Here is a 26,003-nt window from a genome sequence, read left to right as displayed (position 1 = left end):
CTTAGAATAAAATCACAAATTCCAGTATTGACAGGAAAAAGAATTAAAAAAAAAAAAAAGAAAGAAAAAAACCCTTTCAAATGGCCCCTTCTTTTTGACCCATGCCTTAGCACCCCTGGTCCCCAGCCCACCTCCCTTTCCGCTACCCAAAACAAAACCCAAAATAAAATCCCCAAAATAATGTTCGACATCTTTGGCAAATTGGCACCGCTGTAATTACATTCAAATATTATAACACACAAAAGCAACACACAGCACTAAGGAAAAAACACCAAGATTTCAAGTTTGTTCTTTTCCTACTAGAAAAAAAGAATACAAAACATACACATTTTAAGAAGCATTTTTTCATCTGTTTTGCAACAGATGTTATCCCCTACTTTCAAAGGCAATTCAACTGTTATTTTTAGGATTTTTTTTTGTAAGTTATTTTTTGTTTGTATGTACTTCTCAAGGTGAGGAGGCATTTCTTTTTCTCCCTCTCTTTCTTTTTCCTCTCTTTTTAAAGAAGTAAGGTTCAATGCAGGCATTGCAGACTTTGGTGGATACAATAGATATGTATTTCTTTGATGCTAGAAGTCCCTAATACATAGTTGTTTGTCTCTAAGAAAAAAAAGTTTGTCCTTTTTTTTCTTGGAAAGGAATTCCATTTGCAATTAAATGAGTTTCTGTAATTTCAAAATGTACAAAGGCCACTACAGAAAGTGAAAAACCAGGACAAGATTTTTTTCCCACAAGAGGCTGAGCAAATGGAAAGGCAGGTCTAAATGCCCACTGGCCATTTTTCCCACCTAACTTAGACAAGGCAGAGCCAGACACCTTGGACACAGGGGTCTGGCTGGGTGGGGTCTGGGGCTGATGCAGGATTGGGGTCCACCTCTCCACAACCCCTGCAAGCTTCTGAGATACTCAAGTGTGCCTACACATACAGGTGTGTAGCAGAAATTCCTACATGCATGCCTCCTCACCCAGCAATGCTGCAGCTGTGTCCAGCTCAGTCCTTTCAGTCTGGCTCCCACCATGCAGCTCCTGCATTCTGTGAGCCTTTCACGGGACTGGTGAGGGAGGCCACTGCTAGAACTGACACCTATGCCAGCTGTGATGCCAAGGTGAGCAATCTGGACACCACTTTGACATGCTTTTCACTCAGCATTTGCATGTCAAGACTCATTAGCTCAACCAAAAAAAGAACACTAATTGGTTTTGATCCTTTCAGATTCTTTTGTTTGTCATACTGTGGTAACATGTACCTGTGATAAGAGCAGATCTGAGAAACTGCAGGGCTTCCTACCTGGCATCCCCAGCCTTGTGCTGCTGCTGAGCACTCTGCCTCCAGAGTGGAGCAGCTGCAGCTCAGAGTGTGTGCCCATGGCCCTGTCAGTGCAGGCTGCCTGGCACAGCTCTGCCATATGTGACCATCACGCACGCTTAGCGAGCCTTCAGGGCACGCTCGCCAAGAGCTGCTGGTCACCTAACATTTCATCAATGAATCCAGAAGAAAAAGCAGGTTTTTCCAGAATTTGCTGGGACAGAGTCATGGGGTGGGTCAGCCTAGTGCTCTGCTACCTCTTGGGCCTCATGCTTCCTAGTGGCACATGCATGCAGAGAAGAGCATGGTACTGGGAAGGACACTTGGTCAGAGCTATGTTGGAGCCAGTGACAGCTACACAAATTGACTCTACTACAGGCCACAGCTCTTGAAGCTGTGGGTGCCCACATCTGGAAAAAAGCAAGAACATTACATGGCTTCCTTTCTCCTTCAAACTGAAGGATGTGTAAAATACATAAATTAAAGAAAAAGAAAACCAGAAACCCCATTAGCTAAGACCCCATTAGCATAGCAAAGCATTTATCAACATCTGGTAACTGCTAAGACCTGGCACAGTGAGGCCATTGTACCTCCCTCACCCACCATGCTGCTGTCTCCCATTGCGCTACCCGCACTGCAGCACCAAGAGGACTCAGTCACAGGGAGTCAAGGAGGGGTGACAGATTGTGAGCTCCACGTACCCTGGTGCTGTTTCTTTCCTCACCATCTCCTTCCCAAGTGCCTCAAGCACTGTTGTTGTTGTACCAACTGCCAGTCCAATCAGAGACCTTCTCAGACATCTTGGAAAGAACAGTCACTCTCTGGCCCCATAATGCCAGAGCCCCAATTGTTTTTCTACTTCAACAGTGATCAAAGAAAACTTCTGATCTGCTGATCCAGTCTTGAGACATCCAGAGCTCTGCAGTCAGTAGAGCTGCCTAACAATAATATCTCCATAACTCAACCTTCAGACATGATGATAAACAAACTCAGTGTCCGCAGCATTTTGTGTCTTCTTTGTTGTCACACTCTGAGAGCATTTAACTGAAGGCTTCCTCGACAAGTCAGAATTCCCCTCATTCATGCAATCCTGATTCTGGCCTCTTAGACTTAGTCTTAGTCTTACAGCAGCATTTTTCCTCTTTACCTTTCAGATTTAATTTCTTAGCCTGTGTCAGCAATGTATTTGATAAAATTATTGCTGGAGTGTCAAGTACTGGAAAACCCTCCATCTAACCAAGCCTATAACAGAGTTCAGTGCTGAAACTGCCTGAAGGCACTTCATGGGGTCGATTTCTGCAAGGGTTTAGTAATGATTCACTGCTCCACAGGGCCTTGAAGTAAAGGATTAGCAGGGCACCCCAAACCCCAGCACTGGACTGGCTGTCTCCCCTCCTTGCAGCCCCTAAGGATCATTTGCTTCCCATCTCCACCTCCCCCATGAAATAGTGAGGCCACAGAGGATGGATGGAGGCAGGCAATCCTCTGTCCTCCCCAGATGACCACCTTCTACCAACAGTGGCTTTCAAAGATGCTCCCCAAGGAGCAGGAGTCCCACTATGAAGACTGTGGACAGAAAGTCTTTTTGAGGAAATCAGTTCGTAAATGTCAGGTGAAATATTCCCAAAACCAGAAAGTACTGTTAAGAAGCACCATTTCCAGCAGCATGGCATGAATACTCCATGGTCTTACTCATACTGGCTGTTCATGACAGAAAGATGTCCCAGCAGATGTGAGTGAGCCATGGCTGCCACGTTTTGGGAGATGGGTCAGGCACATGCTTCACATGTACAAGGGTGGGAATTTTAGGTTTCCCCTCAGTAGCTGTCTGTGCATCCAGGGTACCTGGGATGGAGCCCACCAGTACGCCAGTATGAGGCCAAGGGCTGCCCTGATGAAACCCTTGAGACCAGTCAGGCCTGAGCACATTCACACATCCATCACCTGAAGGAAACACACCTGTCATGTCTTTCTAAAGTCCCCAGCCCAACTACAAGCACTTCTGGCATGAATATAGATATAACATCTGCTGAAATCTCATGTTTGATCTTCTCAACATTATCTGAATTAATGTAAGTCACACGATTCATGCTGCTGAGGAAACAAGTAAAAGTAATGTGATTGCAGGAGAGTAGGCAGAGTGGGTGAAGAACCCAATGCCAATGAGCTGCAGTTCCCTCACTGGGCACACACACTTTTTTAGCCAAGCCTGATGGTGTCCCAACAGCTAGTGTAACTCAGCTCACCTCTGCTCCAGATGCATCACCAGCAATGGTGGTCAAACCCTTGTTTCTCATCTCTTCAGCAAAGGCACTGGACAGACACAGCCCTTCTTGAGCTCACAGAGAAGGTGCATGTGCTTAGAGTGGAGACAATGCACACCCCTTGGCCAGGGTTGTGCACAGGGTCCCAGGGACAAGAATGCCCTTTCCAGTATTGTCCAAGGAGTGAAAGCAATCATGGGGTATGCAGAGAGTTATGAACCCAAATCAGGGCTTCAGAAGATTCCTTGTATAAATTTTCCATGTTGTTATTTGTCTTTTGTTAAAAACAGGTGTGTTTAATAATTAATTGCCAGAAGAATAAAAGTAGCACTTATTTCACTGATAAGTTTATCACAAAACTTATTTCTGGGTTAGTTTAAAGACTCTGGCTAAAATCCCTGATGGGGTCTGTGAACATCAGGCTGAAATGTCACTGAGCTAGTGGGACCTGGATGTCTCCATGCTGAGGATTGGAACACATCTGCCCTGGAAACTTGGAAGTGATGGCTGCATTTCCATACCATGAGAAGATGCCACTGGAGTGGGAGAAGGAATCTCTCAGCAGATCAGTAGCCACTACAGATACCAGATATGCAGCACAAGTCATGAGGTGGGAAGGGAAGAGAGAGAATAGTGTTAACTCAGCAGCTGCCAGAGGAAGGTTTGTACTGCTGGAACCTGGTGAATGCCTGCTTGAATGTTCCTTCACAGGAGTGCATCTCAAGTTTGACAGCAACAGCCTTTCTTCTGCAGGCAAGCACCAACAGAAGAGCCCAGGCAGCTCTGGATGGATGAGGATGGTTGGGTTGGGAGTAAGGAGGCTACAGCCAGGTCTTCATCTCAACAGGACCAGGGGGCTTCTCCATTGCCCTCAGGAGGGAAGGGATGGGGTCATGCTCATCATCTTTATGTGGCTGGGGGTGTCTGTGCCTTGGTCTGGGCTAGGGGGAGGCTTCTGGGAGAGATCAGCAGTTCTCCTGGCTCCATGGAGAGGCAGTGATTGGTGTAGCTGCTTAGTGGTCATTCGTAGCTGCTCTGCTCTCTTAATTTAGCCCCCCACAAGGTGCATATTGAAACGTGTGACTATTAGTGCTTCCTATTCAAGTAGGAGGGAAGAAACACAGAATTAGCAGGGCAACAGTCCCCTCAGGCATGTCTGGACTACAGTGCTGGAATCTGCAATGCCTTCACAGAAATGTACAGACACCCTGAAACAAGTAATTTCCCTCTCAGCTTGGCTTGGAATGTGAGTGCAGCTGCCCTCATGCCTGGTACCCCCCACTCAATATATGCACTTAACAAAAATCATAACCACAGTATTTCTCTGCCTTCCCCTTGGGGTTTTCATGACTGGGATTTAGCACACAATCTGCAGAGATATATGTAAGGTGTCAACTGTTATTTAGGAATTCCTTCCTGGAATTAACTTGAAACCAGTAAATTTGTTCCAATGTTTAGTATGATGACAAATGAACAGAAATTAATATTAAGCAGTAAAGTATCACAAAATTGCCTATGTCTTTCAGTTGCCCATGTGTTTGATACCAGCATATAGCATGATCACACACAACTGTCAAATAGGATGCTCTATATAGAAACAACATCAGCCCAAAATACAGCCACAATGAGTGTTAACCTGGTTCAAAGTTGCTTAAAGCTTACTGAGTTCTTTGAATCAGTGCACCAATTTCAAAACACACTTTTGGATGTGTTTTGACTTCATTTTTGTACAGTGTTGCTCTTTATGCTTAAGCTACTCTTACAGTAATACAAACAAGCAAATATTTACAGTGGTGTGCTTGCGTAAAGTTGAGCAGACTGATTTTTCTTTGCCACACACAAAAAAAAAAAGAAAAAAAAGAAAAAAGAAAAAAAATAAAAAGTAAAGAAGAAGAAGAAGAAAAGAAAATTGCCTTAAGTCTCACAGCCTGTTTCAGTGTGCAGCAAGAGGGAGCTGCCCCAAGGGGAGCTGCTCGCACCTCTTCCTTATCCCCAGATACAGCCATGGCACCCGCAGGCGATTAAAGCAGTAGCCAGCCGGCTGCAAAGAACATGAAGCTACCACACATTTTTGACCACACAGAGCTTCAGGAGTGCCACTTCCTCCTGTTTCTCTGTTTGATTCAGGACCCAACCAGATTCAAGAATACAATAATCAGTTCAACAAGCTTTAAGAGCAAAATTCCAATTATCATGTTCCTACTAGGTACTTTCTCCTTCCCTTTTGGCGAGGCTGGCATGGTGGCAGCAAGACGAGTCGCATGTGCTGTCAGTGCCGATGCCCGGAGCTCCGGCGTCAGTGGCGGTCGTAGGCGGCGGCAGCAGCTGGTGCGGCTGCTCCACGGGCTGTAGCGCTGTAGTAGTAGGGGGAGCCTGTGAGAGATGAGACCACTGTGAGGAAGACAAAGGTGGAGAGGTGCCAGCTTGCAGTGTTCTGACAATGGGTGACAGAGAGCACTCCAGCCAAACCTTCAATAAAGGCTGGGTAAATAGAATGAAAATTACATTCATTCATTCATTCTGCATGAGAAGGAGGCTACCACTGCTCTGCATTGCTACTTGCCATTCGATACCTTCTTCCATTCCTTCACTCAAAACATCAACTTCATTTACTTCACGAAAAGAAGTTAATTACTTTTCAGAACAGAAAATCAAGATATTCCAACCCCAACATACTACCATACTCTGACTTCTTTTAATTTCCCCCCCTCCTTTTAGAAGGAGGAGGTTGACCCCCAAAGTATTCAAAGTATTTCAATGAAAGCACTTGTTTACCAAGAAAAGGCCTGAAAAATATTGGTGAAAATTGTCTGTCCTGCAGGGCTAAGCACTGGTGGATCGGATGATTACCCAAGGATCACCAGGAACCTGGACTATTTGTTTGAATGAGGAAGAGTCTTTGGTATCCAGAGAGATACCAATCTGTCCAGCCAGCACCAGTTTTAAGAAACCTTCCAAGCACACCTGCAATGAAAGCAACTCCAATCCATCCTAAGAAGGGAATTTTCTCTCTTCAAGGTGCTACCAGTTTGGTCTGCAAGTCACCAGTTTCACATGCAAGGGATGTGAGGCACATCACAGTGTGGAAGAACCCCTCTGGAAGGACTCATACTCAGCCACATTCATCTGAGACCGTCAGGGAGGTTTGGATGAGCAACAATGAGCCAATGCAAGTAACAGCTCTGGAGTAGTAAGGGTTTGTTTTCATGAGTGGCCCTGTCTGAGAGCTGCCTTCCATCCTAAGCTCCCTGCCTTCCACACACATGAGACAGCAGTCTATCAGACACTGTCAAAGGTCTTCAAGCCCTGGATGTGACTTGCTGCAGAAGCAGTGACTTCTGCTGCTTCAGTGACACAGAGGAGCCGGCCCCACCAGGAAAAGGTGATGCCACCACCTGTGAGAGTCTGTCCAAATTTTCCCTCATCTGCCTCACGATTGTCATTGGGGCACCACTGAAGAGAAGACCCCCCCCCCGTCTAGAATCTCTGGCTCTGAAGGAGAAAGTCACAAGCCAAAGGCCCTGAGACCTGAAAGGACAGTGTTAAGTTATTGTTTTCACAGGTGTTGTTTGCTGTATGCCAAAAAGGGTGCACTGTGCCCTTTTTTCAACAACAGCCTTGGGAGCTGTCCCACCTCTCGGCCTGGCTGGGCTTCTCCTGAGTTTCAGGTGGTCTCCCACAGAAGACCCTCACCTGTTTTACAACCACCGTGACAGACAGACTGAGATGTGAGGAGCCTCTCCATCAAGGACTGAGACATGGAACGACCATGTGCAAAGGCCCCTCTGCTCCTCCCAAGGACTGGGACTGAAACCCCCAGCCTGGGGCAGGTGTGTGGGGGAGGCAAGCTGACCAAAGCGAGATGTTTGCCTGCAGGGTGTGACCGCTGGACCAAGAACACAATGGCTCTCGTTTACTGCTGAGAACATGGACTACCTGTTACATCTATTCCTTATTGTATCTGTTCCCCTCCCTCCTCACAATTTTCAATAGAATTATCATAATAAAAACCTCTGAGTTAGATAGAGATTTTGAGATCTCCCCGACGTAACAGGCGGATCCTCGACTGGACTGGACCAAAGGACTTGGTCTCTACGTTTGGTAGCTTTATCCCCCTCTTTCTCTCTCTCTTTTCTCTCTCTATCGTTTTCTCTCCCTTAATCCCTCTATTGCATTTTGCTGTGGTCATTCAATAAAGGTGCATTTGTTTTGATTATCACTGCAAACCCTCTTGTACCGTTTCGGTTTTTGCACCCTGAGATCACTCCTACAAACCATCACAACATCCGTTCACTAGGACGGATTGTGACACCACCTCAGTGGGGACTGTGGACTCATTAGGAAAGTATCCATGGCAGTGAAGCCAAAGGTGCATTTTTTGGTTGTTTACTTCCCATCCCAGACTAGCAAATGCTGCTCCTGCAGGTCCAAAGGTTGCCCAGTCCCTAGGCATAGCCTGAGTGTAGCAGTGCCCCAGTTGTTCCCCTACCATGGCCCCGCACACTCTCTGGAGCTAGAAGGGGAACCCAGCTGGCATGCCTGGTACTGTTGGTAACATGCTCTGAGCTGAGCCAAAAGCCTTCCCCTCTGGGAGGCTCGAGAGCTTCCTGCTGTCTCCTCTTACTGTACAGCCTCCCAAGGAACACTTTGCTGTTCACTCCAAAATTACCTGAGTGATTACTTGAGGGCTGCTGGTTCAAAAGCCCAGGCACAGAGTAAGAATCACACAGGGATTTTAGGCTAACCGAATCCCTAAAATCAGGGAAAGTTGCTGTTAACCATTAGCAAAATGCAGGGCTACCTCACTGCTGTGGGTCCAACAGGCTCAATCTGACAGGCAAGCCCAGCTGTTCCTTCTAGGCTTCTTTTGTCCAGAGTGCCGTCAGGAGATCAGCTCAGCTTTCATCACCAGCCTCCAGCTTTTCATTTCCAAGGGAGCACAAGCTGATGCATCCAAAAAACAGAGCACAGGCAGCATTTGCTCTTGCCCAATATGTGCAATGTGCTGCTCAGCACAGTTGGTCAGAGAAGAAAACTTTGTCACGATCAGCATCCTACCACGGCATGTGGCACTCTGATTCTGGAACCTTGAGGGGTCAGAAACAGAGAACTTTGGCTACTGGAATGTGTCTCCTGCACTGTGCTGTGGCAAAACAGGAGCTTGTACACAGTGTGTGGGTCTGTGTTGTCCTCAGTTGCATCCTTACTGATGCAGACATCCAAAATCAGACAAACCCACTGTGAAGGGTTTAAACAAAGTAAAGCAATCTTCAGAAGTGTGGTCCTAGCTGACCACAGCTGTGGTCAGTTTTACTGTACACAAGAATACTCAAGAGAGTCCGTGAAATCACAGACCAGGATAAACACTTGCAAAGATGTCTTTATACAAACTCCTAGGCAGGAACCAATCTGACCTAGGTTTATTTACTAAAAACAAAAATATTTTAAGCCATAGTCAATGGCGTTAAAGCAGATCCCTTCAGCAGGTCATCATTCCACTTATGTTTACACAAGTGTGTCTTGTGTTATCTGTTGAGGGCACCACAGCTGCTATCCTGGGCTGAACAGATAGTCTTCTTCCAGGTAACTGACATCAGGTTAAGGAGCCCCAGCCTCATGAGCTATATTTCCTGGAGAATACTGGAAAGCTTCACAAGGACAGTGAAAGCCATTCTTATGGGTAGCCTAAAATTAAATGCTGTATACTTCATATCCCAGCCAAACTCAAGCCATTGAAAGCAGAGAAAACTTCCCTGGTTGAATTGGCTACTCTTGAATGAGCAAAGGCAAAAGTTAACAGCTTATCAAACCTTGAAATGTGCATGTCATGTCCAGCTGGGGTTTTGAGGATGCTCTTTGGGAGCTGCCCTCTTGGGATGCTGAGTTTGTTGGCCCATGTCCCCTCATGGCCAGTCCAGCTGCACAGACATCCCCGGGGATCATGGCAGGCAGTACCTTGAGGTAAAACAGCTCACAGGCCAGTGAAGAGGCAGGTGGAACTGCTGTCCTCACCCATCACAGCACCAGGAGCTCAGTGTGGAGCAGGCAGTGATGGTGGTCATCAGAGATCCCAGTCCCCACTGGCATCAGCACTAGCAATAGTGATGGCAGCTCAGCTCAGGCAGGAGGAAAAACACACAGGTGGAATCCAGCAGCACCAAACAACTACACTCTGACTCATGGAGCAGTGTGTGGGTCCCACCAGAGCTGGATGCAGTGCTTTCTGAGGTTTTGGGGTAAATGGGGTCTTTTGGGGGTCAGAGCCTTTTCACACTCCCTCTTCCTCTACATCTGTTCTGACTCAATGCAGCTACAAAAAGCCCAATATTTCTCCCATGCATTCCAAAGGCCTTACATTTCTCTCAAGTTAGATTTTGCCAGTTTGCCTTTCAGCTGTGCAATCAAATAAGCTTGTATTTAAAGTGAAAAATGAAATCACTCACTCTTCCTGTCACCATGCCCCCATCCAGAACAGACTAGTCCATCCTTCTGTCATTTTTCCTTTCTAATTCATACTATCATCAATTTACTTCTTGACACAGTCATTTCTAGTGCCTACTTGTTCTCTAATCTTTCCACAGAATCCCACAGAGGAATTGAATCTAATCCTAATTGAGAGGCTCCAAGCCCTGCCCTTGCATGATGCCTTGCCAGAAGTGGCAGACATGGCCCAGTGATGGTGCGGCCAAACCCCCCCAGCCCGCGCACAGGGATCACACTGCGTGTGAGCAGGGACACTGCATCACACAGAACCCACAGTGAGCAGGGTTCAGACAAATGCTGCAAGCCAACAAAAACTGACTTGTTTTTCTTCATTAGACAGTGTTGCTGTTATCTGTCCTTACCATGCACATGTTGAGCTGATCCTATGCTGGTGTGCACCAGTGTGTGCCAACAGCCTGAGCCCTAGACATGCACATTTGCCTCCCATGCACTCATGCATGTGCCTCCGTGTGCACCCCTGCACTGTACTGCTTGCAGGTCATTTGCAGGACAATATGGGGAAAAAAAGAAAGGAAAAAGATGTTCCTTCCCTGAACTCTTTGTCTGGCTAAGAGATGGAGATACCCACTTCAGCCACTAAGCCAGACCACACAAGTGGCCAGAGTTTATGTCCTCTTCCCAGCACAGTCCCCCAGGAACTTGGGGACTGTCTTCACTCTTGCTGTGGCTGAGGTGGGACTGAGTCATCCCCCACAGCAAACATTCTCTCTGACACCCAAAGAGGTGCGGGCGCCACCAGGGTGATGCAGGATGCAAGAGCATGAAGACACTGCAAAGCTGCAGCAGGTAAATGACTTCTTCTGCCCCTGCTTCTGTTGACCATTCTAAAGGACCGTGGCTTGATTGTCTGCTCTTCCCCAGGAGCCATGGGGCACAGAATTTGGGACTGCCCGGAGAGGAGGGAGCACATTCCCCCATCTGCACTGGTTTCATGACAGCTGGGGCAGAAGAGGCTTGGTGTGTGGTGCAGAGGTGAGAAGCATCAAAGCAAGGGCAGAGCAGACAGCAGGGTAATGGTGAGTAGCTGTGTTCTGCTGGGGCCAGACAAGCAATTCCCGGTGTCTGCATGAGCATGGTTCTGCCTTCCCCTGAAGACACCACCACGCACCCCTCCTTGCTACTCCACACATACACAGGACAAAGACTGGGGACTAAAAACCAAAGCTTTCTCAGTATTCTCACCTCTCTCTTTTTACTCTCCCCCAAATATAATTTTTCAATCCAAGTATCCTTTCCTCCACTTGCAAATCATGGCATTTCTGCTTTTAGCTCCTCTTTCACAGGTCTCAGACTTGTGTGATTGCTGTGGTGCAATTTTTCCTTCTCAGCACAGGGAATTAATTGAACGTAGGTGCTGCTAAGTGCTTACAGTATTACACTTTCATCTCAGTGAAAGGAGCAGGACTTTGTAAAACAAACTGTGTCAGGCAATGTACCAGTCCTGATTAATTTTGTCAAGGTTTCTGCTCTGAGGCTGATACTGCCAGAGCTTGTTCTCGGGAGAGAATTACTAAATACACTCACGTATACTCCTGAGAGGAGTGGAAACATCCTGGATATAGTTCAAATTAACCTATTCTCCACTGCGTGTGCCCAGGCTCATCACACAGCACCTTCTGAGTGTGCAGGGAGACTTGGGGCAGGCTTAAAGGCCCTGCCACAGACTCCTACTTGCCCTAAACTACCAGTGGGATTAGAAGGCACTAGGGAGAAGGGATTGTAGGATCAGGCTTCGAGTGACAAAGGTAGAGCTGTGGATAAGAGGGATCTCTGTAAGGCACAAGAGACATCTGACCCATTGACTGTAGTTGATTGGAGACACATTCTTGATCAGATCATACCAGGGTACTTTGACCTACCCATGGTCAGACAGGGGATTCCCTCTCCAGGAAACTCCAGCCCCCCCAGTTCTGTGATCAGACTGAACTGAAATGGTAAGTTCATCTTTAGGACCTGCTGCAGAACAAAAACTCACATTCCCTTTTTTTTTTTTTTTTTTAAATGCTGAAACAAAGTATATTGAAGAGGACAAAAATAAGGAAGCCAGGATTATATATTTTACATTTTCCAACAGAAAAAAAAAAAATCAGCATTGACATTATAGCATGAAACACTTCAATTGCCAGAAAGCTACAGTTTCCGAAAAAATATTATAGCCTCTGATTCTTTTTGCCCTTGCCTCATTTAAACACATGTTCACAGCATGTTGCTGGGTAAATGCATGAAGAAATCTGCTGAAGAAATCCCCTCCAGCCAGAGAATAAGCTTTGCTGTAAGAAGTGCACTATGCCCATAACTGTTCATATGTCAAAGATGAGTCAGAATTTGCCCCCAAAATGCATGATCCAAAAAGGAAATGAGAAAAAGAGGATCAATGTAGAAAAAAGGATATGGCACAGGTAAAAGGTCCTGCTGGCAAGCAGTTGTCTCATGACTGGCCTCGGTATAAAATCTTCTGCTGACCCAGACCTACCCATCTTCAGCATCTTCAAGGCATCACAGAGACCTACCCTGCCCAGCACTATGGACAGCATGCTCAGAGCTGGTACAGGTCCATCGCCTCCAATAAAGAGCTGAGCAGGCCATGGCTGCAACCCACTGCTGACAGAATGGAAGGGCCACTGCCCACACTGGTGGGGTGGCTCAGAAATGGCTTTGGGATGGCTCCAGAAAGAGTGCACACCCTTCTAATGGAGGTGAATATCCCCAGGCAGGAACATAGTACACAGCCCAGGAGCCTCTCCAGAAGTCCTGTCTTAATGCAGAAGAGCAGGATGAGAGCTGGGCTGTCATTTACTTTTAGTATCATGCCAATTTCTTTAACACTTCAGAAGGAAATTATTTTTTTAAGGTTTTTTTTGTTGTTGTTGTTTTACACAAAACCGGGCTTCCCAGGCCTATCCATGATGCAGGGCATTGCTGAAGCAGCTTTACTGATTCAAAAGGAGTTGCAAAATGAGAAATGAAGAAAGCATGGTGTGTCCTCTTGCCTCTGGCAAAAGCATCTTCCCCATGCTGCTCAACCAAAATTCTGCCAGCACCACTGGCTGTGGCCATGGAAACAGTGGGTTTAAGCACGGGGACTCCCCTGGCTTTGTGCAGCTATGCCCATCCATATTAGCTGAAGATCTGTCTGTTGATTTATGATGGAAGCGCTAACAAACCCTTAAATGTGGCACAGCAAATAACAGCATTATACCAGCACCATGGCATGAGAGGCAGAGGCTGTCTATTGCTCCCGAAGGATTTGTTTAAGGACAAGAACCATGATGAATACAGCCTGGGTGGTTCAATTACATGGGGACTCAATTACTTAAAACAAAGAAACTGGATGAAAAAAGTATGACAAAAATTCAAAATTATTTCGCTGCTGGAGGTCACATATAACAGCCCTGTCATCCATAAATCTGGAAATCTCTAAGGCATGCTACTCCTGTGTTGAGAGATGACAATTAATTGGTATTTTACTTACCTCATCCATGCAAATTATGCAGGGAAAAATTCTAATTACAGCATGCTACATGTATATAAGGTCAAAGTGGGCCAGCTTTTGACGGGGTGTAAAATGGATTATGTTTATCCTTCACATGAGGGCCATGATCCTGCAGGAGTTACAGAGCTTCTGTCTCCCATTGCTCATAAGGACCATGCTGGCATCAGTGAGGCCGTACCAGTGGTCCCTTGCTGAGGAGAGATGGAGTGGGCATACAGACAACTGGGAAGCAAACACAACATGAGATCAGGGAGAAATGCAAAGCACACACACAGGCAAGCAGCAATGTCATAGGAAGCAGTGGAGCTCAGAATTGCCTGCAAGCAAACTGGCACCACAAGTTTTGTCTGAACAGGGTCCCGTACCCTCAAAAAACTTGGTGACCCTGCTTTCCAGCAATACCCTATGTCTCTGGAAGGATTTTCATCAGAAGCAGGAAGACAAGACATTTGGGCCATCTTTTTGGCAAAGTGAACCAAGAGCAATCATGCATCCCAATGAGGACCTGCAGTCCCATTCTGGGTCTAAACATGACTGAGGACAAGCTGGGACACACATTCTGCCCATCCCAGGGCTGGACAAACACTGCACATCTTTCACTGATCTCTCTAAACAGGGGTGAACACTTACCCAGGAGTCCAGGGTTGGGAAACCTCCAGGAGTCATTGTATGTTGAATATTGTGGGTGGCTGTATGGGCTCCCAGAAAACTCGCTCCCTAAGTTAAAGAGACAAAGACAGAATAAAAGGTCATTTGATTTGAGATGACAGTTACCATTCTGAGGTAAAGGGGTTCTCCAGTGTGTGCTCTGCTCTACTGACAGCCACAGTAAAAGCACTGGTGGACACTCTGCCTTGGGAAAGGGGAATAAAGGATTAAGTAAATGGGTGCAAACATCTTTTACGTGTCTTTTTTGTGCTGCAACCCAGGCCTCTGGGACACACTGATGGGGCTGGCCTTTGCCTCTCCAGCCCTACAGGACTCAGGTGAGAAGCACAATACAAGGACAGGGCTGTCCAGATGGTCTCTGCTGCAGGAGAAGATGTACCAGACAGTTTCTAGATATTGGATTCCCTTCATGGAAAACTTGTCATGGTCCCAGATACTTCTCCAACACTGTAACCCAAGGAAAGGGATGTTTGCTTTAATTTCAGACAGATTTGAACCCTCCAGACAAAAGCACAAAAAAGGCTTGAAAAATTATAGCTATTTATCTCCCCATCAGCTCCCATTCTTCCCGTCTGTTTGTTCTCTTCATATGTCACCTGCTTCATACTTCAGCTGCAAGCTCTTCAGAACAGAGCCTTACAATACGGGGCTCTGACCTGGCCCCTCCACCACACAAATGCCAACACTGCTGCTGTTTCATTAGGAAATGTTCCTTGAATTACAGATTTCCTCCTCTCTCTCTTTGTTCCTCCTTCCCTTCTCCCTCTCCCACATGTAAATATATAAAAGCACAGCACAGCAGGAGAAAGGGTATGTTTCCTAAGGCAAGATTTGAGGGCTGACAGGCCACAGCAGATGCTTGCCATGACGTTTGCCTGCTTTGGTCCTTGGCACTGGCATAGCCATGACCCCACATCCAGGAGCTGCCATAACCCCAGCGAGGCAGTGGACCCCTGACAGTGTGTCCTGAGCAGCTCAAGCACCCTTGTCCCGTACAATCTATAGACCCAACCTGGAAACCACATCTGGGTCTCCTGGCCAGTGAGTAGCCATGGTTTAGGCCGTTTGCTGGCACACTGGTGCTAGGGAAGAGGGGATGATGCTCTGGTCACCAACACATATGGTAAGGTCCAGGATGGCTTGATCTCCACATGATTCTGCTTCAGAGAAAACAAGCTGCCTCTCTGCCTGCACCACGAGATGAACAGACTGAGTGTGCTGACAGCCGGACCAGCCCATCACTAGTCTTCTACAGGAAGTCTCTGTCAGCATCTCTTCCTTGTTTCTTTTCTGCAGCCCTTTGGACCCATGACACTTCCTCGGAGCAACCCACTCTCTCTCCCCAACACAGCTTCCATAGAAAGAAGGGCCAAAATATGCAGCAGCATGCACTTCCATACTTAGCACACCTTGCTGTGCCAACATCTCTTCACAAGCTCAGAGTAGGGTTTTCCTTATTGCCTCTAAGGAATGGCAGTACTTCACCCTGTGCCAGGAAAAATGGAGCTGTTTCAAACCTTTCTTCAGAGGGAAGCACACAGTACCTACAATTCTTCTCTGCTCCTGTCCCTATGGCTGATGGATGACTTCAGTGCCTGAAGGTTACCTCTGTCAGAGTGCTCATTCTAAAAGAGTAAGGCATAGCAAAGTTGACAACGCCCAAAGAGATGCTCAACACACTGCAGCCACTCGACATACTGCAGCCAGTGGCAAGAGCATCCCCATTGCCTTCCACCAGACAGGGATCCATCTCTCTCCTGCACAAGACACAGCAGCTTCTCTTAGGTCCTTTCTGCCCCTGCATCAAAACACTTGAAGCTGTTGTCTCACCCAGAGTCCTCCCTGATTTTTCCCTGCTTCTATAGCTCCTGGGCATCCGGCTCATCTCTGGCCCAGCCTGTGTTTCTGGTATTTGCCCAAGCCTGCAAAGCACACAGGCAGAGGTCTGTCTGGTAACTTCACTTGTGAGAGTCACAATGTTTCCCAGGCCTGAAGTCACAGTCACATTCTCCTGCCAATGTGTGGCACACTGAAATCCTTTCATTCTCCAGGTGCCTGTTCTACAACAAGGCTATCACACACCACCTTCCCCAGGGGTCGCATTTCTTCCTTTCCACAGGGAAGTGAGATTTTCAAAGGTTTAGCTCTGGTTTAGTTGCGCAAAACAGCTGTGCTGCCTGACTGACATGACACACAAAAGCAGATGGGAGTGAGTCTTGCTGCTACATCCTTCCTGAGAGCTGTGCAGTGCATGGAGGCAGGGACAGAGGGGACAGGACAGGAGATGTAGATCGTTGTTCTGGGCTCTTTGCACAGAGTGCACAGAAAAGCTTGTCCTGTCATTCCTGCACCAGGAGTGCTCCAGGCTTGAAACAAAGCTCACAATGAGCTGTTTTATGCCTGCAAGAGCTTCATCCCAAGGGGAAGCATTCTCCCCTTGGACAACATGACACCTCATTTTCAGCTCTCCCAGCACTCTCCTTTCCCTTGATCCTTTCCTCCCTTCTTCCATCCCTCTCTCCCTCCCCTGTCCTACTCTCCTGGAGCTGCACAGACACAGTCCATTCCATGCTGATGCTGTGCATGCCATGGAGTGGGCAGCAGCACTTTCCAAGCATTTATCAGTGCTGCAGCAGGGCTGTGGGTGGGAATGGGCTGACATTTCATTGTTTCATCCTCTCCTGTCTTGCCCTCCTCCCCCACCATCCCCACTGCCCTCCTCCCCACACTCACACACAGACACACATCGTGGACCCTCTCTGGGGGATGCTCCAGTGCCTGTCAGGCTGAGGCTTCCAATTCTCTGTTTTTTATGCCTCAGTGGTCAGGGTGTCAAGCTCCTGCAGTACAGACCAGCCAGAAGCCCGAGGAGTCACTGAGCACCATCAGCTCAGTGACAGTATTGCTCGCTTCTTAACATACTCTGCATATCCATCAGCCTTGCTGGAGCAGGGGGAGGGGGAAAAGAAAAAGAGAGAGAGAGAGAGAGAGAGAGAAGGAGGGAAAGAAGGAAAATGAGAGGAAAGAAACACAGAAACATGGAAGAAGGGAGGGGAAAAAGAGAAGTGGGGGAGAAAATTGCAAGCCCTGTTATTACCACAAGACTTGGGCAGACAAATGGTACAGCCCTAAGTGAAACTAAGGTAGATGAATGAACACTGCATGACTGCTTCACAAATTTCACCAGATATTCCAACGTCCATCAACTACACTTCTTGACAGCACTTCTTAGCAGACAGCCCTTGCCCCATTCAAAAACAAACACCACGGATCAGCCATCCAAGGATGCACACACGCGCAGTATGTTGCGCACACTGACTGTCACAACATGAGGAAAGGGTGGGAATCACACACATCCCTCCTTCATGTAATATGAAGTGAGCTTTCTCCTCTGTAGTTCTCACCTCCATGAAACACAAAGACACAAAACAAAGGATTCCTGTGAGAGTTAGTTCACCTCTTTGCCACAAACCTGTCTCTACACTCCACATACAGCTTTAGCCCTAAAGGGGTCAGACCATTCCATCATGCCTCCAGAAGTAGAGGTAAGGAGGGGAAAGAACAAAGACTGATTCCCAATAACACTGCTGCTACAAACCAGTGGCAAGCCCCGGGAGATGCATTCCACCCTGAGACAGTGGGACAGAGATAGACAGTCGGATGGTGGTGGATGGGCCTTCTGCTGCTGCAAAACAGTACTGTCCCCTCTGCTGCATTCTTTCTCTGGGACCATCAACTCATGTTTACCAGTCTTCTTGATTTTAAGGTATGCTTCCTAAAAGTTTTCTTTCTGAATTGCAGAGAAGATGAAAAGCATGAGTGTAAAAATTTCAAGAATGAAGAGATAAATGAAAAAATATCACCATGTTTTTCATACTCCTGTGGCTTTAGAGAACTGCTGCTGCAGGCACATCCATGTACCAGTAGTGGGAATGGGCCAGGAGGGTAAGGAAAAACTTCCTGCCCTGCAGAAATGCAGAAGGATGTCAAAGCATGACCAGCTCTGACAGAGGCCATGTTCAGCCAAGGTGTGGAAACTTCTTCAGCCAGGATGGAAAAAGCCTGACCACTGTCATTACACTACATCATTCAACATGTAGAGTATCTGGCTGCAGCCCTATGAAGCACAGCAGTCATGAGTCCTGGGACTTCGTGACAGCACCAGCAGGAAACAGCAAATTAGTCAAACGTTTTTGTCCGGCAGATGGTAGTTTTGGATTGAAATGCAGAATTTGAGCAAATAGTCTGCGAAGGAGCTTCATATGCCATTTCTGGGTATAACACATAAGTCTCAAAAGACCTCATGAATCAGAAGCTCCAGAGCCAGTACAGTGCAACAGGAATGTTGGAGGTTAGGACTTTTTCCTTTTTTTCCTTCTCTGAGGGAATTTTCTCCTATTTCTTTCCTCTGAGATGATAAGTACGATACTTAAGAGACAAAAGATGTGGCTTGGAGGAGGAGGAGGGGGAAGGGTGCAGTTTGCCACCACCCCCAAGCTGGGGGGCTTTCTCTCAGGAAGTGCACAGATACTGCAAGATTTTGGCTGGGGGTGAGGTACTGGGCCCAGCCTTAGCTCTCTCGCTCACTCTCAGGATCAGAGGAGGGAGGTCATGGTCTTGGTGCCAGGGCTGCTGTGGGGAGAATTTGCCGCCACTGCAGGGTTCTGTTCTTCACTGCTTCTCCTTCCCTTTGGTAAGCCTTTGCTTGTAGAAGCGGCCATTGAACTGGCACTTTTTCAACACTGGAAACGACCCTTCCCATCTGCTCAGGTGCCTTAGGGGAAAATCTGGGACCCCAACCCGCCCCCCCTCCAGAAGGAGCCTGGCTGCCACGGCCCAGTCCCGCTGTTTTCTGCCACTGCTTTGGGCTTTGTGCTACACTTTACCCAACAGCCTGTGTCTGCCGAGACCCCCACAGCTCCTGGCATGGCTTCTGAGCTCTTGCTACACTTTGTTTTGCCACCCCGGATGTGCTCGCCCCTGCTGTTCCAGCCTGAGGTTCCTGCTACAGTGCATTTCACCAGCCAGTGAGGCACTAAGACCGGCTGCTCCCCAAGCATTTGCCAAGGAAGCCCCTTTTCTGGAAGCCCCTTTTCGGGAAGCTCCGTTTCTGGAAGCCCCTTTCCTCTCTCTGCCGCTGGCTCACCCGCCATTACCCCACGAGGGAGAGGCGGCCGAGCTGGCGCCACAGCGCCCCCTGCAGGCGCGGGGGACTGGGACTGGGGCTGGGACAGGGGCTGGGACTGGGGATGGGACTGGGACTGGGACTGGGGATGGGACTGGGACTGGGACTGGGACTGGGACTGGGACTGGGGATGGGACTGGGACTGGGACTGGGACTGGGGATGGGACTGGGACTGGGGATGGGACTGGGACTGGGGATGGGACTGGGACTGGGGCTGGGACTGGGACTGGGGATGGGGCTGGGACTGGGACTGGGGATGGGGCTGGGACTGGGACTGGGACTGGGACTGGGACTGGGACTGGGACTGGGACTGGGACTGGGGATGGGACTGGGACAGGGACCGGGACCGGGACCGGGGCTGGGGCTGGGACCGGGGCTGGGGCTGGGACTGGGGCTGGGACTGGGACTGGGGCTGGGACTGGGACTGGGGCTGGGAGTGGGGCTGGGACTGGGGATGGGACTGGGACTGGGACTGGGGATGGGGCTGGGACTGGGACTGGGGATGGGACTGGGACTGGGGATGGGACTGGGACTGGGACTGGGACTGGGACTGGGACTGAGACCGGGGCTGGGGCTGGGACTGGGACTGGGGATGGGACTGGGACTGGGACTGGGACTGGGACTGAGACCGGGACTGGGACCGGGACTGGGGCCGGGACTGGGGATGGGACTGGGGCTGGGACCGGGACTGTGCCTTTGTTTGTTGGTGCTGCTGTTGTTTGTTTGCCTTGTTTTATTTGTTTGTTTAAGTAAAGAACTGTTATTCCTTTTCCCTTATCTTTGCCTGACAGCTCCATCATTTCAAAGTCCTAATAACTTGAAGGGTAAGAGGTGATATTTTCCATTCCAAGGGAGGTTCCCACCTTCCTTGGCAGGCACCTGTCTTTCAAACCAAGACAGAACCAGCTACATGCAGACAGACACAGGTTTGTACACTTTTTGCTGAGTTTTCTCAGACACCAGGTTTTTGCGCAAGCGTTTGGGACACGGAGAAGCCATCAGGAACCTGGGGGTAGAAGTTTGTTATCGATGTAACTGTTACTAGCAATGCGGGTTATGCAACTGCAGGTGATCTAACATGAAGGTATGCAATGGACTCTCCAGCTGCCACCCACAGGGAGAGTGACCATGACCAGGCAGCCATGCCATCCCTCCAGCCAGAGTTGTTGCAGCCTCTGCATTCTCCACTAGTGTCCACTGCCGGGCCTTTTTGTTAATCAAGCTCTGCATTTAGGACAATGTGTTACTCAGCCCTTCCATCTGGCAAGAAATGAAAAGAAACCAGGAGAAATGGTATTCAATAAACACAACTGCTTAAGAGACAAGAACAGAAGGTCAGGGGACAAAATGTGGAGTTAGGCCAGAGCAGCAATATCTTCAACATTCCTTCTGGGGGTTTGGGATAAGTTTAAAAACTATCTGCTGTATTTGTCCCTAGGTTGGTTTTCTGCAGACAAACCCATCTCCCTGTATGTCTATACTCCTGGTGCCTCTGCCTTTCCCTTCTGCTGAGGGATCTTACTGTTACTTTTCAAAATTAACATTCTCATGACTTGTATTTGTTTTCTATAGTTTTATTTTGAGGAAGCAATCACATGGATCATAAATTTCTTCAGCGAATTCCAATAACCATCATTACCCTGGTAAGCAAAGACATGCTTGAATGCATGGGGAGCAGATATAAGCACTGCACTGAGCCATGTGCTCACACCCACACATCTCTGGCTGACTCTGTGAGGCAGCAGCTATCCAAATACAGCCTGGAAATCTGTTACATCAAAGTTCTGCTGGCCACAGGGCCAGTCACTGCCTGAGCTGGAGGATATAAATCAAAGCAGAAGCTTCTTGTCACCCTGGGCCAACACCACCCCAGAGTTTCATGATCCAGCAGCTCAGGCAACATCCCACATAATGTCAGAGAGGCAAACAACTGTATGGACCAGGAAAAGGGTCTGGGCTTTCAGCAGAGAACAACAGCATGGTTTTCCCTCAGTAAAATAAACTTTCCTCTCCAGATCAAGCCATTGCAGTGGTTTAGGGTGAGAGAGAATGAGGTTTGCAGTCCTGTGTGGGAAGCTGCTGCCTCTGAAGCTCACAGGAGTCATTCCATTAGAAGTTTTCCCCATGAACAGGAGAGCTGGGAGAAACCTTTCAGTTGATACTCCACATCACATGTAAAAAATGTTATTTCACATCACTAACATATTTTTGACAATTCAGACAAAATACTTCAGTGAGAGTCATGGATTTGGGTTTGGGTTTTTTTTTTTTTAAATCGGTTGTTTTCCAAACAAATCTTTTCCTTTTAAATTCAGAGAAATACTAAATACTAAATTTCAAACTGAGGTCAGTGAGGCTAAAAAAAAAAAGAAAACAGTCAAAAGTCTCAGTGGTAAACTAACCATACCTTTGAAAGGAAGAAAAAACTGTACCTTTGAAGAAAAGACCACAGTAATTTTTATTGTTGGTTTTTGTTTTGATTGAATCTTGGACTTTCTTCTAACTTCACCATTCATTAGCAAATAGCAGGATCAGAGATATATACATTGCTCTAATCCAAGAATATGAGCTGCATTTAACCTGGGGGAGTAGCAACCCAGGGCATGCCACAGGCCAGCCACCTGTCATCTGCCAGGTGTTCTGGTCCCTCACCTGCTCTTTGGGTAGAAGTCCTACTGAAGGAAGGAAATGGATCACCCTGCTTTCAGCTCTGCAGACCAAGCACACTTGGCTGCCAACTTGCCTGCTCTAGACTGAACAGTATACATGCTGCAGAAGTGCCAAAAAATGGGGCAAAATACCAAACTACACTCCTACTGTAACAAAGCAGGTATTTCCGAAATAGCATCTTCCCTCCCACCAGGAACAAGCCGAGCAGAAAAATACCCTGTATCTAGCAAAAGCCTTCCATGATCCATCCAATTTGTTTCAATGAAGATACTCAGGGTCATAACCAACTAACACCCAGGACAAGCTGGTGGGATTCATAGACGAATCTTTGAAGCACAGGCTTGGAGAATGTTCTCAAGATTGTGTTACCAGGAACTATGCCAGAATGAATGACACATCCAACATACATCAATGGATGCTGCAGCCGGATCCCCCAGAAGGATCTGGCAGCCTGGGGGGCCAGTACACCCCTTTCAGATGCCACACTTGTACCCATTCCTGCAAGCAATGCAAACGCCACCCCAAAGAGACATATCTTCACTCTGAGCAGAGTGACACATGATGGAAGTCCCCTGAGCTCACATGGTACTTGGGCCAGCATGGGTTGTGGTGGGGAGAACCTTTAATAAAAAGAAATGTTTCCAAAGGGGGCTGAAAAATGTCATTTTGGAAAACCTCTTCAGTGAGTAGACTCAAAAAAAGGGAGCTGCTTTTCAACACACCTGAGGTCCTCTGCATCAAAATGGGAAACTGCTCCTATTGAACCTGCACTTACCTGGCATTGTATCGAGCAATCTATTTATTCTCACAGGAAAGAAGTGAAAAAAGCATCATAACAGAGAAGTGGAAATGCTTTCTATACAATTAATATCCCACCATCAGCCTTTTTTATTCCAATGATGGAATTGAAAAGAATAGATTTCAGCAGAAGAACAGCCGTCACAGATGTTTTTCAAGAAAAACTTTTCTTAGACAGGACAAAACCTTCACTTGTTGATCTTAAATGAAAAGAACCCTTTCCTAAATGAAAAGAACCCTGACAAACAGTGAGTCCTTAGAGCAGTAAGGCCTTTACCCATGTTCTTTCAACACAACATGACAAAACTACATCAAATATTTCATCCACCTTTAGCCAAGACAGAGTGTCTGGAGCTGTGATGTGCTGCAACCATCAGGCCAACCCTGAGATACTGGCATTCACAGGATCCCAGGCAGTGCCACTAATCTGTATTAATAATTAGACAGCATTCTGCCTGTAGGAATTACTGCCAGAAAATGTGGCAATAATTGTTAATTACAGGGGCCAGTGGTACAAGCCAGACTCTGCTTTGGCTGCTGAGCATCTGCAACATCCTCCTTAAACAAATCTGAACAAACAGAGGAATGCTTTTGTTTGTAAGAACTATTTTCTCTCCTAAAAACATGAGGAACAACACATGTCGGGTCCGTCTGTCTGTCTCTGCCCCGACACGGGCAGGGTGGTTCCTGGGTGTCACGCGATGCAAAGGACGAGTCTGGACTCTTCAGCTTTTCGGTCTTCAGATTGTTTATTGTTTCTTATCTACAAAATTTTCTGTCTGCCCAACAGAGGTCTGATCTGCAAGCAGTCACAGGCACTCTCTGCCCACCCACGGGGCGGTCATGTCTTTTTATGCTAAAATCTACGTACGCAATATTTACCTTTATTTTCCAATACTTTTCACCCATGTTGGCAAGTGCACCTTCACCATAAACCAATCCCCAAGTGCCAACATCACTACAGGAGATGGAGGACAAGAAGAAGAAAGAAGAAGGACGAGACATGCCCTGATCCCTCCATCTTGTCTCCATAACCCCCCTGTACCAAAAACCTTAAAGTTTATATTTCACCCTCTAAATGTGTCCCTTTTACACCCTTCACTCTAAAGTGATTCTCATGCCCTCAAACTGCTGTCACTTCTGTGGATGGATCAAAATCAAGCCACCAAACACTCTTGGCAACATTCCAGGATTTTCGAGACCCCCAAGGGTTCTCCTGGCATCTGGAGCGATGTGCTGAGATCCCACAAACACACTTTTCTTTTTCCCCAAGAAGCTACAATATATACATTTACATAAATAAATATACAAAACTATACACATCATGTTCATTTACCTACAGACACTATCAGAGCAATCCAGCTGGATGCCCCCTGGAGAAATGCTGGGGGCAAAAGCCAGGGTGTGCTCCCATAGTAGGTGGGGTATTGCATACAGTGCCATTGGCAAGGGGACCAGGCATTCTTTTCCTGGGATGTCAGGGGCTGCAGCAGCAAGGGTGCACGCACAGAAACACACCCCACATATGGGGACACACACTAACAAGACCTGCAAACATGGACACACAGATATGTGCATACTCCTTACACATGCAGGCTTGTAAATCCACTGGCAAATCTGCTGTAAGTGGATCAATAGATCACTTATAATCATCTCTGACCCTTCATACACTCACACTCACCAAAAGCACATCCAGCCCATGTCTGTCCCATCTTGAAGTCATTGATTAACCCTTCAGAGAGTGGCTGAGGTGCAGCCATCTCCTAAATTTTCACCCATGTGATTTCAAAATGAAATTAGCCCCTACTTTGGCTAATTGCTACTGCACATCAGGCAAGGAGAAGTTTATTACAGTTGAGAATAAACATTCTCTTACATTCAGAGAGCATCTCTTCAAAGTTCCAAGTCCCATCAAGACCGCCAATTAACTTCTAATGAATTTGAATATAATTATGTGATTACACAGTTTGGCCAGTCTTTCTCCCTTATTTTATCTTTACATTAGGCAACACTGGTCAAAGATGTTGTATTTTAACAGTTCTGACTGGGCTGTCACATTGTAAGAAAACAGTAACCTGCAGATTTTTGTAACAGTACTGCATTTTCAAGAAGCTATGAGGCACAGAAATCCCATCAATGACTAATGAGTTGTGGGTTAAGGTGGACGTACCTTGCTGAGAAGTCACTGTAGTATTCTCGACCCGTGCTGCCTGCCATAAAATTTTAATGCTGCTTCTGACATATTTATGAAATACCTCACCTAGTCTTTGCAGGATGACAAAAAGATTTACACCCGCAATTACTGCAAGCACATAGGTTTTAGCTATGCACTTTAAACTTTTGTACACAAAGGTATTTAACTTTAATACAACAAAGGTAGGTGGTGCCACAGAGCAACCATATTGGAACTGCATTAGGAGAGATTCATTTCTCTATACAGGAGGACAATTGCCCAACACATCTGAATACAAGATGGCATTGCAATTAATTGCAACGAGGTATTTGCCCCTTGCCTCTCAGCTGCCCCTGTAGAGTCATCTCCCCTCTCCACCAGCCACTAGCCTGCAGACTCTTGGGATCCCAGGTGGACCTAGCATCAGGAAGCTGCACTGTGGTATCAGTGATAACAGTGATATCAAGATCAGCAAGCCACACTTGGCCATGTGCAGAGCCTCAGCACCAGTGCTGCCAGAAATGGGCCTGAGAACACACTGCTGTTCTGTCTGGTTGCTGCAGCTGCCCATACCAGACTGTGTCTCCTTAAGCCTGGTTGGTGGGGCTGCTGCAACCCTCTCAAAGCCCCCTTGCACCCTGTACAGAGTACAGGTGAGTGGCAAAAGGTGATGAACAACACAGAGAGAGTGCAGGGCATTGAGAACACAAAGGGGCAGGCTAGATGAGGGTCACAGAGCAGACAAGGGACATGTGGCAGATGCAATGCACAGAGTGGACAAGGGGCACAGAGTGGACAAGGGTCATGGAGCAGACAAGAAGCACAGGGGATGCATCCACACAGAACATCACTCCATGCCTTTGTGCCTATGCCCTCCCAAGCTGAGCAGAAGCAGCCCCGTGGCACACCAGGGCAGGCACCATTTTGCCTTCTTTGCTCCA

The 26,003-nt window shown here is 47.4% G+C and overlaps 1 protein-coding gene across 5 annotated transcripts in view; it reads right to left on the bottom strand.

The window, feature by feature from the left end:
- Positions 1 to 1,880: 1,880 nt before the first annotated feature.
- PAX5 (paired box 5) overlaps positions 1,881 to 26,003 on the bottom strand; it is a 137,530-nt gene continuing 113,407 nt past the window's right edge. For all 5 annotated transcript variants that reach the window (XM_071455113.1, XM_071455115.1, XM_071455116.1 and 2 more), the window contains 2 exons: positions 14,198 to 14,284; positions 1,881 to 5,943 (listed from right to left, as the gene is read on the bottom strand). In XM_071455113.1, coding sequence (XP_071311214.1) covers positions 5,867 to 5,943; positions 14,198 to 14,284 — 164 coding nt within the window. In that variant the 3' untranslated portion in view covers positions 1,881 to 5,866. The remainder of the gene's footprint in view (positions 5,944 to 14,197; positions 14,285 to 26,003) is intronic.

Source organism: Agelaius tricolor, unplaced genomic scaffold, assembly GCF_023055355.1.
Source record: "Agelaius tricolor isolate 1412-34295 unplaced genomic scaffold, bAgeTri1.0.p SCAF_44, whole genome shotgun sequence".
NCBI classification, from domain to species: Eukaryota; Metazoa; Chordata; class Aves; order Passeriformes; family Icteridae; genus Agelaius; species Agelaius tricolor.
Note: the sequence above shows the minus strand (reverse complement) of the source record. Positions and strands in the feature narration are given on the sequence as shown.